The sequence below is a fragment of the Diceros bicornis genome, chromosome 26, assembly GCF_020826845.1.
Source record: "Diceros bicornis minor isolate mBicDic1 chromosome 26, mDicBic1.mat.cur, whole genome shotgun sequence".
NCBI classification, from domain to species: Eukaryota; Metazoa; Chordata; class Mammalia; order Perissodactyla; family Rhinocerotidae; genus Diceros; species Diceros bicornis.
This window is the reverse complement of record NC_080765.1, coordinates 12,996,419-13,010,163: the sequence shown is the minus strand read 5'-3', so window position 1 is coordinate 13,010,163 and position 13,745 is coordinate 12,996,419. Positions and strand designations below refer to the sequence as shown.

Sequence of the window (13,745 nt, the reverse complement as noted above, 5' to 3'; positions counted from 1 at the left end):
CCATCAGAGGATGTGGTCTGATTTTTGGATTCTGAGAGATGAGAAATGGAATCGCAATGTCATTTTAACGTGCTTTTCTCTTATTATGAGCATCTTTTCCTCTGTCACTTAGATTTCTTTTTTTGGGAATGATCTATTCATATCTTTCACTCCTTTTTCGTCTTTTCCTTCCATATTTCTAGGAGCCCTTTGTAAATTAGGGAGATGGTCCTTCGTGACGTGGGTTGCAACTGCTTATGGTGATTTTTGCCTTAAGTCTTTTTCTGGATTTTTAATCATGATTAGAAAAACCTTTTCCCATTCCAAAGTTTTAAAGGAAGTCACCCATATTTTCTGCAAATATTTTAATGTTTTTTTAAATTTATTTTTTTTTATTGTGGTGAAACATACAAGACATGGAACTTACCATTTTAACCAATTTAAGTGTACAGCTCAGTGGCATTAAGTAAATTCACATTGCTGTGCAGCCGTCACTGCCATCCATCTCCAGAACTTTCTCATCATCTAATGGTTTCTTTCACAAAATGTTAAATCTTTGATCCATTTGAAACATATAATGCTGGTGTACAGTGTGGACAGACTGTGGACCCAACTTTATTTTTTTCTAAACGGTTATCACGTTGTCCCAGCACCATTTATTAAAAAGCCCATCTTCATTCTATTTTATTAAGCCCATTTTAAAGTTGAGGAAACTAAGACTAGAGGGGTGAAATGAAGAGAACCCCCCACAAGGTCACACCATAAGTGTGACCCGCGTCTCTCACTTCTGCCTAATTCCAACCTCTCAATGCCCTTCTTTCAAGAAGTTAAGGAGAGTAATTAGACAGTGCTCTCTGTAACCCAATATTAACGTGAAAAGACTGCAATCAAGTTTGGGAAATGAGGACACTCACGGGAAACTCAATTATCCCCGACCACGGTGGCGGAGTCCTGCAGAGAGGGGCCACAAAGTGGGCGGCTGCAGCTCTGCACCCAAGGCCAGAGAGTGTTGGCTAGGAAAAAGGGGAAACACCTTTGAAATCCCGGGGGGAAATCACTCTGAAAACATCCTGGAGAGATGGGACAGCTTGCAACTGCCGCTGCTGATCTGTGTATTGGCGGCTGTTCCTGTCGAGGCCATCAGCAAACACCAGCACGCCTGGTTGTCCCACAAGGCAAGTGCGCCCGACAGAGGCAGGTCGCTTGGAAGGAAGCCCACGTTCTCCGCAGAGAGAAGCCACAGCCGCTTGCTAAACACAGAGCCATGCTGTGCTGCTAACTGCCAAAGGAAGACCCACAAGCTTCTTGGCACTTTTTCCTGTTTGTTTCCCAGGATACACCCAAAGGCGCCTGAGACCCGCAAACACCCCTCAGCAGATGCAGTGTGCGCCCGTGGGAGGCCTGCCGTCACTCCCAGAGCCTTGGCGGATTTCCCTCGCTCCTTATTCAGAACTGAGACGTGCAGCCCCATTGAGGCAGCTCATTATTTCCCAGAGAGGGATGCAGACACGGTCAAGGGGCTCAGCCTCCCGTCCAAGTGCTGGCAGAAGGGGAGTGAGGTGCTGGGCCCAGCTGCAGGCCCGGCGGTGTGACTTTGGACGGGTCACCTCTCCAGCTTCGTCCTCCACCTGCGCAGGAGGAGGCTGCTCCCCTGCCGAGGCGCCGGGCCCTGAACTGAGACCAGGGCGTCGTATCCCCGTTCTGGGCCCCGTTTGCTGGGCCTGTTTCCACAGGGCGACCATCAGCTGGGGTTTCCGTTGGGCACTGTTCCTCAGGGTCCTGGGGCGCTGAGGCTGTGGGTCAATGCCATTTATCACCATCTTACACTGTTTGCTGTCCTACAGAAATCATTCTCTTTACTCTTTCTTGATCAAAAATGGGAACTCAAAAGACAGATGGGGGTGTCCGTCAGGAGGGGACGCCAGGTGCCCTTTCCTCGTGTGTGGGGCTGGCCTGCCCCGCAGACGGTGGTGTGTCTTGGACGCGTGCAGCCAGGTGGTCTCCTCTTGTGATTAAACCACGCCACTCTGAGACTTGGATATAATGTCCGGAGCACTGTCCCCAGAAAGCAACCTCCAGCCCCACTCACCCTGCGGAGGCCGCTCCCCACTGCGAAGACCCCTCCCCGCGAAGACCCCTCCCCGGGAGCCCTTCCCCAACGCGGGCTTCGGCTGCGACCACCGCTGGGGACGGCGGGGTCTCCCGAAGGCTCCGGTGAGGCTGAGGGGATACGCAAGGGCCTGCCTGGGAATTTGGGGTGCAGACAAGAGCGCGCCCCGCCCCGAGCCCCGAGAGGGCGCGCTCCAGGGGGAAATGGGGGTGCTCCTGGATCGGTGCGATGAACGAGGATGACTGCCGCCACTTGCGAGTCTCAGTGTGCGCCGAGGCTGCCACCACGCGGGCGGGCTACACCTGGGAGCACAGGTACAACCTTACAGCCCTGCCCAGGTGGGCACGGGGACTGCTTCCCCGCCGCCGGAGGGGCAGACGGGAGGCGCTCGGTGCGCCTGCGCCGGCGGGGGCCGGGCCTGTGAGGGAGGGGCGGTGAGCGGTGGGCGGGGCCTCTGGTGGGCGGGGCGAAAGCTCACGGGGGTGGTGGGGCCCCGCGTGGGCGGGGCGGTGGCGGCACGCGGTGGGCGGGGCGGCGTGACGTGCGCCGACGCCGATCCCGGAAGCGGTGTCAGATGCTGGGAGCCGGCGGGCGGGCTGGCGGCGGACGGCGGGGGGACTTGTTGTTCTTCGCGAAGTCCGAACCCGAGCGCGCGGCGGAGGCGGCGGCCCAGGGGGAGCGCGAGTGAGCGCGAGGAGAGCGCGTGCCCGCGAGGAGCCGCCGCGCGCCCGCGCCCCCGTGCGACGTCAGGTGAGAAGCGGCCGGCGGGGTGGGGCCGGGGGCGCGGTGGGGGCCTGGGGTGCGCGGCCCGCCGGCCGCTGAGTCATGGCTCCTCGGACCCGCGCGGAGTTGGGTTGGACCCCGAGACTGCGGGACACTTGCCGTCAGGTGTCTGCCTCGAGCGGCTGCGGGCTGGGGGTCTTGTCCCGCCCTTAGACGGGTCGCCTTCTTCTGGGAACGGGAGCGCCCCTGACTCCCGACCCCCGCTCAGGGCCCGAGCCTGGAGGCGGTGGACTCTCCAGGGCAAGGCAGGTGGGGAGCCCGGCGCCCGCCCCCCCCCCCACCTGCTCAGCCTTTACCCCGGGGATCCGCTCGAAGCGGGAAGGCGGGGGCGAAAATAAATGCCACGTGCAGGAGAGCGCGGGGAGCGCGTGGTCGCGCTAGGCCAACTCGGCCTCGGTCACCTGGACGCTTCCGCTGGCCCGGCGTGCGGTCCTGCCCGGCCCTGCGGCCACTTTCCACCCGTGACTGCGCGCGACATGGGCCACACCGCTCGGAGGTGGGCAGGGGAAGCAGCAGGGGACTCCCTGCCCGAGGTCACATTCTGAGCAGCTGATCTGCCCGGGGGTTCCCGGAGGGAGCCCTGATGTGGAGGCTTTGGGTGGGATGAGGTGCAGGGCAAACGTGTCGCTTCCCCCGTGGCCCGCGTCTCGTTTTTCTCATCTATGAATGGGGCATCTCCATGTCTTCTAATTTTAAATGCGGGTTCTTCTGTGATTCTGCTGAGTTCAGGAAACAGATAATGTCTCGGGCTGCCTCTTCCACGCACCTTCCCCGGAGCCTCGGAGGGGACGGGAGTATTTGGATCTGGACCCAGGTTTGTCCTAGGAAAAGCAGACCGCTTTGCCCTCTGTCTCCCACAGTAGTTGTGGGGTCTTCTCACCAACGCAGAACACATGCTGGAGCAGTCCGTGTTGGAGTTTGCTGAAGTCCAGCGCTCTCTGTCTTGTGTTAATGATTACGCTCTTGTTGACTTTTCACACAGCTCTTGTAGCTCAGGCAGAAGTGGGATGTCCCACCCAACAATTCCTTCAGCAGTTGACCAACACTCAGCCACCTCCTCTTGCCAGGTGTCTGACCTTGGGAAGCTCCCGAGATGTACACCCATGCCTAACACAGAATCACTGGGTGCCCACGAGTGTGCCTTGGGTGCCCACCTGCCCTCCCTTGACCCCTTTATTGGTGAGGTTTTGCTGTCACAGCGATCACTGAGCAGGTATCTTGAGAAAGTGTAGCTGTGTGTCCTGTGTGGCACCTCTGGAGCCCAGTCTCCAAGCCTGATGTCTGTAGGGGGGGATGGTGCTTTTTAAAAAAATGTTAGTCTAAGCAGGTGGGAGGGGTCTGGGAAGTTGGTGGGCTGTGCAGGTGGGTGGGGCGCACCTGCAACCTGTTGCATTGTGGGTAGCTGACAGGCTTCCTGAGCACTTCCCTCCCTCCGCGACCCAGGAGGAATGTTGAAGTTTGAGGGGGGGGGGGTCTGCTTTCAAAACTTAAAACTGGATCTCTCCTTATTCCAAAATAAAATGTTTATTAACTCAAAAACACAAAGCAAGGCTTCTCCCTGGAGCGCATTTGCTTTTTGTGCTTGAACCGAGCTGGACTTTAAGGGACTGGGTCCAAGTTCAGCGTCGCTTACTTTCAAGGTGGTTGCTAAAAATGGGAGTTGAGTTGAGGCTACTGGGGGAGTCGCTCTTCCTGAGTGTGGGGCTTGCTGCGTTCCAGTCCTTTCTCTGGCACCCAGGCTGCCGCTGAGCGAGGTCGTGTTCCGGACTGTTCTTTGTCCACCGTGCTTGCTTTCACTCCGGCGAGTTTGTTTATAATCACAGGCGACCTAGAAGAAGTACTGCCTGAGTCTAAAGGTTTCTGGCGTGGACTTTCTGGATTCAGGGTCCAGTCCACACGGGAAATGGCTGGGAGCGTTCTCTGTGTAGCTGCTCCTCAGAGCAGTAAACAGTGACTCACCCTCCTCTCGGCCCCCCCCCCCCCGCCCGCCGGTCTCTGCAATGGGAGATGCATTGCTCCGCTATTTACTTTTGCTTTTTATAAGTCACAGGCTTGTCATGTTTCCTCTTTCTTACAGTTTCAGGAAATTGAAAGTGTCATCTTAAAATCGTAGAATTTTAGAGCAGGTAGAAGTGAACCTGAGTTGCCACATGGTCCACACACACGCAGACCCCATTTTAAATGAGGAAACCAAGCCCCAAGGGTTCCTTGCCTGGCCTGCCACGGCAGAGCCCCATGTCCAGGGGCCAGTGCCGTGCCCTGCCTGCTGTCTGGGTGTCCTGGGCAAGGCGGAGGCAGAAGGTGTTGGGGTAGAAGCCATCCCCCGGCCCCCCTCCCTTCAGTGCAGTGCTGACACATCTGCTTATGCGGCCCCTTTCACCTGCCAGGAATTGAGAGGAGCGGGTGTAGGTGAGAGCATCCCCTCCTCTCCATCCAGTGAGGGAGGCAGGCCTCAGACAGAAAGACCAGGACCAGGTCTTGGGCTCAGCCCTTGATATGTTCTCAGGAGAGGGTGCCCGCCCGCCACAGGGAGGGCAGGAGGGGGGCTTTCTGATGAAGCGAGGGTTGGGCAGGGGATGACAGAAGAGTGGGAGCCCAGCACAGATTGGGGGGGTGGCTGTAAGAAGCCAGAGGTAGAGGCCTGGAGTGGCGACAGGCGACCAAGGGAATGGGGAGATTGGGAGGGACTCTGAGCCGGTGGGTCCCTCTGCCTGCCTGGGGGGTTGCATGTGAGGGACTGAGATGGGAGTCCTGATGAGAAGCCAGGGGCCTGAGCAGGGCGGTGCTGCAGGGCCAGAGCATCTGCAGGGAGACTCGGGCCGAGGTCAGCAGGCTGGGCTCAGCGAGTGGACGTGGAGGGAGAGGTGAGGCCTGTGTGAATGCGGTGGGGGGTCATCACCTAGCTAGAGACACAGGTGGGCAGGTGTGGCCAGAGGCCTGTGTCTCTGGGGCCTGTCGGATGGGCAGGTTGTCGGGTTTTCCGGGGAGCGTCCTGGCTGCACGTGGAGGGTGAGGCTGGTTGGAGCCCTGGGCAGCATGAGCCGCTAGGGAGAGAACAGGGCCCTGAAGGGGAGCCTGGAGGCAGAAGGACCACCCAGAGGGGTGCACAGGGAGCAGGGGCCTGGCCTGTAGCTGGGGGGGTGGGAGCCAGGGGCTGGCAGCACACGGCGGGGGGGTGTGGCGTTCAGCCTGCTGTCAGCCCAGCAGCTGCCTGAGTCACCTCTGGATGTAGCCAGGATGACACAGCTTCCTCGAACCGCAAATACAAGGTGACCAGGCGTCCTCCAAGTCGGGCAGACAGTCATGTCTTGCCTGAGGGTGGCCAGCCAGGGCCAGCCTGCAGGCTGGGTGTGGGCCGGGCCAGTGGGGTGCCCAGTGAGGCACTGTGGGCCACACCCCACGTTGAGGGGAGCTGGGGTGGGGACATCAGCGGAAGTCCTTTGTCCGGAGGCAGGCAGGGTGGTGGAGAGCTCTCCTGGTTCCGGGGTCTGTCTTCAATTGGCGAGGCAACAGCTCATTGTGGGACGACGACTCAGCACGTGCTTGTCAGGTGCCTGCTGTGTCTGCCCCCTATGTGGTGGGCAGCTGGAGGGGCGCTCAGCTTTGGGTCACCTGTGAAAGGCTCCCAGCCCCCCAGAGAAGAGGCAGCCCCATCAAGGTGCTTCTGGCTTTGGGGTTTGCATCTGTCAGGGTGAGGCGGTTGCTGCTCTTCGGCCTGGAGTGGGAACCTGCTCCTCTAGGACAGAATCCCTCCTACCCCTGCCTGTTCCCAACTCTGGCATCCTTGGGGACCTGGGAGAACGGGAATGGAAGGGGTGCCCCATCCTTATCAGTTGCTGGAAGGCTGAGTGGGGCAGGCCCAGGAGTGGCAGCCGCCCTCACCCACACCCAACGGGAACAGGTGCCAGAGATTCAGCTTCCTGCCCGCATGCAGCTCACAGTCAAGACAAGCGGGCTAGTCGAGATAGTTGTTTAAGTCAGAATTGGAGCCCTTTGAAACACACAAACCTCCTTTTCTCTGAGATAATCTCAACCTAGGGCCCCTGGGGTGGGGCCATTGCTCCCATCAGCCACCTGGCTTTATTGATGGAGAAACCCCCCTCCCCCAGGCCCTGATCCTGGGCCCAGCCCAGCGAGGGCAGGAGCATGCAGGGGGACAACTAGGGCTGTGAGTCTCCCAGACCAGCTAAGGCCAAGCAGTGGCCAAGCAGTAGATGTTTGCTGGGAGGTGGAAAGTAAAAAGTGACCCAGAAGGGATCCGAGATCCTGGCCTCGGGCGCACCTGCCTTCTGGAAGGGCAGTCCCAGACTGTAGAAGCTGGGCTACCTGCCCTGCCCTCCAGGATGCTCAGGGATGCAATGCCAGCTCCCCTGGGCGGAGTCGCCCTGCCCTGTTCTTTATGGGGCCCGGAAGGGGAGGGGTGCCCCTAGCTCCCTAATTTATTCCAAACTATGCAGTCACCGGAGCTGACTCCATCTAGGCTGCTCGGGTGTTTCCTTTTCTTTCAGAGGAAATGATCTTTCCTGTTAAGCTTGTTTAGACGTACATCAGAATGAAGTTTCTGGGTTGAAAACCAACCTCTTCAGTTAGAAAACCAGTCGCCTAAGGTGTTCCATGTTCTAAGTGCTGACTGCGCACGCTTGACCAGCAGCTCCTCCGGGCTGAGGGAGACAAGCATGGTTACTCTCAGATGGGGGAGCGGGCACACGCAGCGGACGTGCAGACCCGCCGTTCCGGATGCTGGGCTGGCACGGGCCGCCGAACTTCTCAGGTGACTTCAGTAGAATTCAGAAAGCCCCGGGGAGCGCGGGCTCGCTGTGCCTGGTGTTGCTAAGTCTTGTCAGCCTGAGGACGTGGGACAGCTCGCCGGGAGCATCCTCGTGTGAAGCTATTGGAGAAGCGTTTTTGGTGGTGACAGTTGCTGATGCAATAATGCTGGCGTTAGACCCTTGATAGCAGGGGAAGCTGGCTTCTCCGGGGCCTTCCTGCAGCCGACGGGTGCCCGCCTGGCCTGACCGCTCCAGGCTGCAGTCTAACCCCAGCTGGGTTCCGGCCCGTCTCAGAAAACAGTTCTTCCTGTGTGCGCTCTGGTGGCCGTTGAGGTTGCCTGAGGTTCCACGGTTTACAAATACCCATTTTAGGACAGTTGTTTTAAAATCACTTGGTTTACCCACTCTTTTTTCACACATCCAAAACTGTCCTCTGAACCTCATTCCAAAAGCAAGTTCATTTTTCTAATGGTTGAAGTGACTTTAGGTCAATACTACGTGTTTTGTGGGTAGAGATAAGTGACAGTGCTGTTCCGGTCCCGGACCTGAGTTCACAAAGAAGGGCTCTCTGCCCCCGGTGCCAGGCCCACTTGGACCCCATCACTGATGGGTCTCCGATGAGTCTCTTGCGAGGCGGGCAGCCAGTGCCTCTTCCAGCAGTTGGTGGAGACTTCCCAGCAGAGCGGGTCCCTGAAGGGGCAGAAGCCAGATCTGGTCTGCCCAAGGCGGTGGGGGTCGTGGTTATAAGCACAGAGCTGTGTGATGGTGTCCTGCCTGGGCTTTCCCTGCCTTTCCCGGTCTCTGGTTCCTCAGGGGGCCCCTGGTGAAGACCCCAAAGCCTGGGCATTGAGAGCGGAGCCCCAAGTCAGGGACTCTGTCCTGGCATCACCCACTCGGCCCAGCTGAGAACCTTTGGGAGCTGGACAGGACCGTGGGCACCCTTGGTTCCGATCCCCTCATTTTTCAGAAGAGGAGCTTAAGACCCACAGCAATTACTGTGGGTAATTGCTCCCCAACTTTGCCTCAAGACGATGGCAGCCATCACCTCTGCATCTGCGTGCATTCGCTCCTCTAGTCCTCACATCACTCTCGTTGGACAGAAGGTCTGAGAACTAGAGACGATTCCTTGAGGTCAGGCCCCACCATGGTGACCTCTCATAGAGAGAGATATCTTTCTTGCTCAGACCCCAGGTGGGACCCCAGGGCTGCTCTTCTCCCATCTCTGCTAAGGCTCTTTGCCCATGGTCCTGGGCCCCCAGAAGTCTAGGGGGGCCAGCAAGATGGGCTCAGAGCCTGTGGACATGGGGCTGTTCTGGGCAACCTTGACCTTGCTGATGTGGGCGATAGACCCTCATGTGCAGGGGAGGGGGCCAAGCCTACAGAGTGCTGAGGCCCAGGCCTGTGTGCATCCTGGTTATCTTAGTGTGCTACCATGCGATTCATGGCAGGCAGGTCCCCAGAGGAGGTGTCCCTGCTCTGAACACAGCCCAGGACCCGGTTGAGCTGGCACGTCACTATGCGGGAGGCACAGCAGCCCCTGTCGGGTCTGGTTGGGGGTCTGAGCAGGCCCCTCCTTCGCTGGGGCCTTCCCTTTCCCATCGGGACTGGACGGGCAGGCAGGCGGGCGCAGCGGGTCCTTGCAGGGTGGGAGGGGCCTGGGGCTGTGGGAATGTGAGCTCCCAGCTCTGTAAACAGCTGGTGACTCACCGCACAGCTATGCCCTGGCGGCTCCAGGCCCTGTGCGCTGACGTGCTTGGGAGTGCGAGCTGGAACTGTCCCGCCGCCCCGCCTCACCCGACGTGGAAAAGTTTCTCATGGTTCTCCCAGCCGCCTGGCTCCTGCCGGCCCTCCTGGTGGCTTCTCCAGCCTGACTTTGACCCCAGCACCTGGAGGGAGGGGCGGCCCTGTGGGGTGCTCGTTTGGTCCCCCGCCAGATGCCAGGGGGTCAAGCCACTGTCAGGAAGCAGCTCTTACACTGAGATTGCCCCTCATTGCTGCGTGTCTGTCTCGGGCACTCGTGTGTAACCTTCTGAGGGGTGCAGAGGAGCCCAGGGCCCCTGGAGGCCACACCAGCTTGGCCCCACTGCCATCTTGCTCTCCATCATCCATCGTTAGTGTTTGAGAGAGCAGCCACGATGTGAGGGGCAGTCGGGGGTCTGCAGGCCTAGGTGCTGAGACCTCTGTCATGTTGGCAGCCTCTGGTAGTGAGGGGCAGGGCCAGCGGGGGGAGTTCCAGGCGGTGCTAAGGCGAGGGTCCCCCCGGGCTTCGGGCGGGGTGGAGACCACCCACCTGAGTCTCACTCACTCCCCAGATGAAGGCTTTGGTGCAGCTCTGTCTCTGGGGCCAGTTTCTCTGACGTTCTCTCTGCTCAGTTCACCTCATGTGGCATTTGGAACGTGGGGAGTGGCCCCCAATCCCAGAAGCTGGTGACAGTGTACTGGCAAGTCTGGTGCCAGTTCCCCTCCTGCCGCTCGGGCCACTGGGCATGAAGGGTTTGTTTACTGTCCCACAACCTGTGATGTCTGCACCGCCAGCCCGAAGCCATTGTTGCTGTGGGCTTCTCTGTTTCCATGACGACCATCAGGGGTTGGCTACTTCCCAGGGTCGCCATGGCAACTATCAGAGGGGAATCATGCTTGGGATGCTTTGGCTGGCTTTTTCATGAATGATTAGAATGTGTGACACAATGCAGACGCGAAAATGAGAAGGGCGGGCGTGGGGGGGCTGGCGGGCTGTGGGGACAACTCCCGCCAGACAGTCGATGAGCTCGTGAGGCGGCGGCTCCCACCTCTGTGGCGGCTCCCACCTCTGTGGTCCGGGCTGGCTGGCGTAGGGAGCCCCTGCCCACCCTCTGGGCCTCAGGGCATGGCTGTGGGGCAGCCTAGGTGGCGGCGGTGATGTCACAGCTGCAGTGCCCTTTGCGGAGGTGGGTTTGCCGGGAGGGCGGGGCCGGGCCAGGGTGGGCGCGGGACTCTACCCGTCCCTCGTTGGAGTGAGCTCGGCAAGGGCAGGGGCTCCCCAAAGGGGCCCTTCTTCTCGGGATGCAGCCTGGCTCGGGTGACGGGCCCTTGCCAGGGCAGGGTGCTGTCCCGGGGCCGGCGCACTCCTCAGGTGCTGGGCACAGCTGTTCTTGGGTGGGGGCTTGGCCGCTGCGCGCTTTGGCCTTAAATGTGGCCTCCTGTGCCTCACAGGTGCAGACGTCTGAGCTCAGAGGGAGAGTCAGAACAGGAAGCAACAGCTGCTCACACCCGGCGTCACCCCAAGGCGCTGGCGCTTGCAGCACAGGCCCGGCGGGCAGCGTGGGACAGCCGTGTGGCTGCCGGGCACTGGGACAAGGTGGGTCCGGGCCGCTCCCTGGGCTGATGCTGAAGTGGGGGGTACGGCCAAGCAGAGGCCCGGTCCTGGCCAGGGTGCCCCCATGGGCATCCCCTCTTGATGGGCTGAGCCCCTCCTTGCTTTTGGGGTGCTGACTGGATGGCACAGAGAGGCGAGCTGAGCCTCCTTGGAGCATCTCTGCAGTGGGACATCCCTGCTTTGGGTCACTTGTCACAATAGCACAGCCCGTCCCCAATGTGGCTGGGACCTAACCACGTGTATTTCTGTGTTCTGTGATCTTCCAGTGACGATTTCCAAGCAGTTCTGTCTGGGTGCCTGTTCCAGGTTATGACGACTAACCCCAAACCAAACAAGGCGTTAAAGGTAAGGGGGCCAACCTCATCTCTGCTCCTGCAGCCTCTCTGTCCCAGAACCACCCTGAGCGTGAAGGAGGAAGCCCTGTCACCTGGAAGCGAGTGGGAGCTGTTAGCTGAAGGAAGTGTCCCAGAGAAGTGGTGACAGAATCGGGGGTTGTGGCCTCAGGAGACGCTGGCTCTGACGTCCAGGGAGATGACTCCAGGGTGGAGGTGGGGGGGATGGATGCCCGCTGGCCGGTATGTGCTTAGCACCCTGGCACCCAGGCATGGGGAGTGTGGCTTCTGGTCCTGCAGAGCCACGGGCTGGGCGCATGTGAACGGTGGTGCTCCAGCTCCCGGGCCTGGCTCTGACTGTCTGCCTCCCAGGGCGCCTTGGGCTTCTGAGGCCAGTGTGTGCCCTCGGGCCGTCTCCTGTCTCCCAGAGCTGGGTATGGCCAGAGAGGGGACTCGGTGCGTTTATGGGCTGTGCGTCTCTAAGCCTCCCCTGAGGTCCTGCAGGTCAGTGTAGCCCGGCCCTGCCAGGCCCTGGCTGGGCCCCACCAGGTCCAAGGGGTGCGGAAGGATAGGCTGCTATGCCTCCCCGTCACTCCCCTGCCTGCGTCAGTCCTGCACCGGGCGCTAGAGATCCGCAGAGGGCAGCACACAGGCAGGCTGTGGCCTCGCAGAGTTTGGGCTGCTAATAGTAGCTGGGTGATGGTGGGTGGAGCCAATGGCCCCCATCAGGGAACTTCCTGCATTACATCATGTGCACAATGTCCATTGACCCCACAGTGACCGTCCCCATTCCCTGGTGGAGGAGTGAAGGCCAGCCTGGGATGCAGAGGGGGCACTGCCAGGAGCCAGGCTTGTCCACGGCAGTGTTCCGAGTGGTCTCCTGGGGTCCCTGCAGCCAGTCCTCCCCGCCCGCCGCCCCCCTTGCACTCCTGGTACTAACCCCGTGCTGTGGCCCCACAGGTCAAGAAGGAGGCGGGCGAGAACGCCCCGGTGCTCAGCGATGATGAGCTGGTATCCATGTCGGTGCGGGAGCTGAACCAGCACCTGCGGGGCCTCACCAAGGAGGAAGTGGTCCGTCTGAAGCAGCGCCGGCGCACGCTCAAGAACCGCGGCTACGCCGCCAGCTGCCGCATCAAGCGGGTGACGCAGAAGGAGGAGCTGGAGCGGCAGCGCGTGGAGCTGCAGCAGGAGGTGGAGAAGCTGGCGCGTGAGAACAGCAGCATGAAGCTGGAGCTGGACGCCCTGCGTTCCAAGTACGAGGCTCTGCAGACCTTCGCCCGCACCGTGGCCCGCGGGCCCATTGCACCCACCAAGGTCGCCACCACCAGTGTCATCACCATCGTCAAGTCTGCTGAGATCTCCAACTCCGTACCCTTCTCGGCTGCCTCCTAGTGCCCGGCCGAGGGTTGGGCGAGGGGGCCAGTGGGGGGGAGGGGAGGGATGTCCCTTGTGCTCGTCACAGGGTCCCATGGGGAACACACCCCTGATCCCCTGAGTCAAAGTGCAGACTCCACGGGGCTCCCAGTGGGGCGAGGTCATGGGGGCCTGATGAAGAGTTAGGGGCTTGTGAACCCGTGTGCCACACGCCTGCCCACACATGCACGCACACACATGCACACACATGCACCCGGCCTTCCTCTGGGCCCTGCCAGCTCTCTCCAGACTGTCTGTTTTCAGGGGCCTGTGTCTTTTGGGGGAGTTGGGACGTAGGCAAGGAAGGTCCTCAGAAAGTTCCCGGCCCTGTGGCTCAGATGGCAGGGGCTCCGTCTTCCATTCCTCCCGCCAGCAGCCTGTCAATACATCTGTCCCCCTGCCGTGGCCCCCCAGCTGGCGCAGGAACCCTCTCACCACCCTGACTGAGTCCTGGGGTCGACATGCACCGTGACCCTGCTTTAGCCTTAGCCCGAGACCTGTACCCTATGAGGCGGATGGAGGGTGGGCCGCTTGAGTGGGTGTGTGGGTGCACATGTGCAAAGGGGCCTGCCTGCTGTCACACCAGAGCACCTGCAGCACCGGGGGCCTTGGAGGAGCAGCTCGTTGCGGGTGGTCACGGGGGGCCTGTGGGTACAGGTGGCAGAGAGTCACACGAGTGTTGTGAGTTTTCGCTCTGTGTTGGGGTGACCGGAGGGAGGTCCCCAGTGAGGAACCGCCGGGCTGGGGGAGCCAGCCCACCCTGCTCCTGCCCCACAGAGCCAGGGAAGGTGGCGCCCCAGCGTGGGAAGGGGGCGATGGGTCCTGGGGGCTGGGAGGTGGAAGGGGAGCAGGTTCTTCGTGGAACAGGGGGAGTTGGGAAGGCCTCAGGAGCGGCCGTGGAGCTGGATGGGGCCTGGCTGCTGGTGGTTCCCACTGCTGGAGGAGTTGGGAGAGCAGGGAGACAGGTGGGTCAGAAGACGAGGGGGTCGTGATGGTGGTGGGCG

General features: G+C 60.5%; 1 protein-coding gene across 2 annotated transcripts; it reads left to right on the top strand.

Moving 5' to 3' along the window:
• Nucleotides 1-2,669: 2,669 nt before the first annotated feature.
• Nucleotides 2,670-13,745, top strand: MAFK (MAF bZIP transcription factor K). 2 transcript variants are annotated; one of them, XM_058569428.1, is made up of 4 exons: nt 2,671-2,839; nt 10,834-10,978; nt 11,263-11,341; nt 12,289-13,745. In XM_058569428.1, exons 3-4 carry the CDS (start codon nt 11,306-11,308, stop codon nt 12,718-12,720), a joined length of 468 nt encoding a protein of 155 aa, XP_058425411.1. In that variant the 5' UTR covers nt 2,671-2,839; nt 10,834-10,978; nt 11,263-11,305; the 3' UTR covers nt 12,721-13,745. The 2 variants fall into 2 exon arrangements, with proteins under 2 accessions (XP_058425412.1, XP_058425411.1); XM_058569429.1 differs by lacking the exon at nt 10,834-10,978 and having other exon boundaries at nt 2,670-2,839.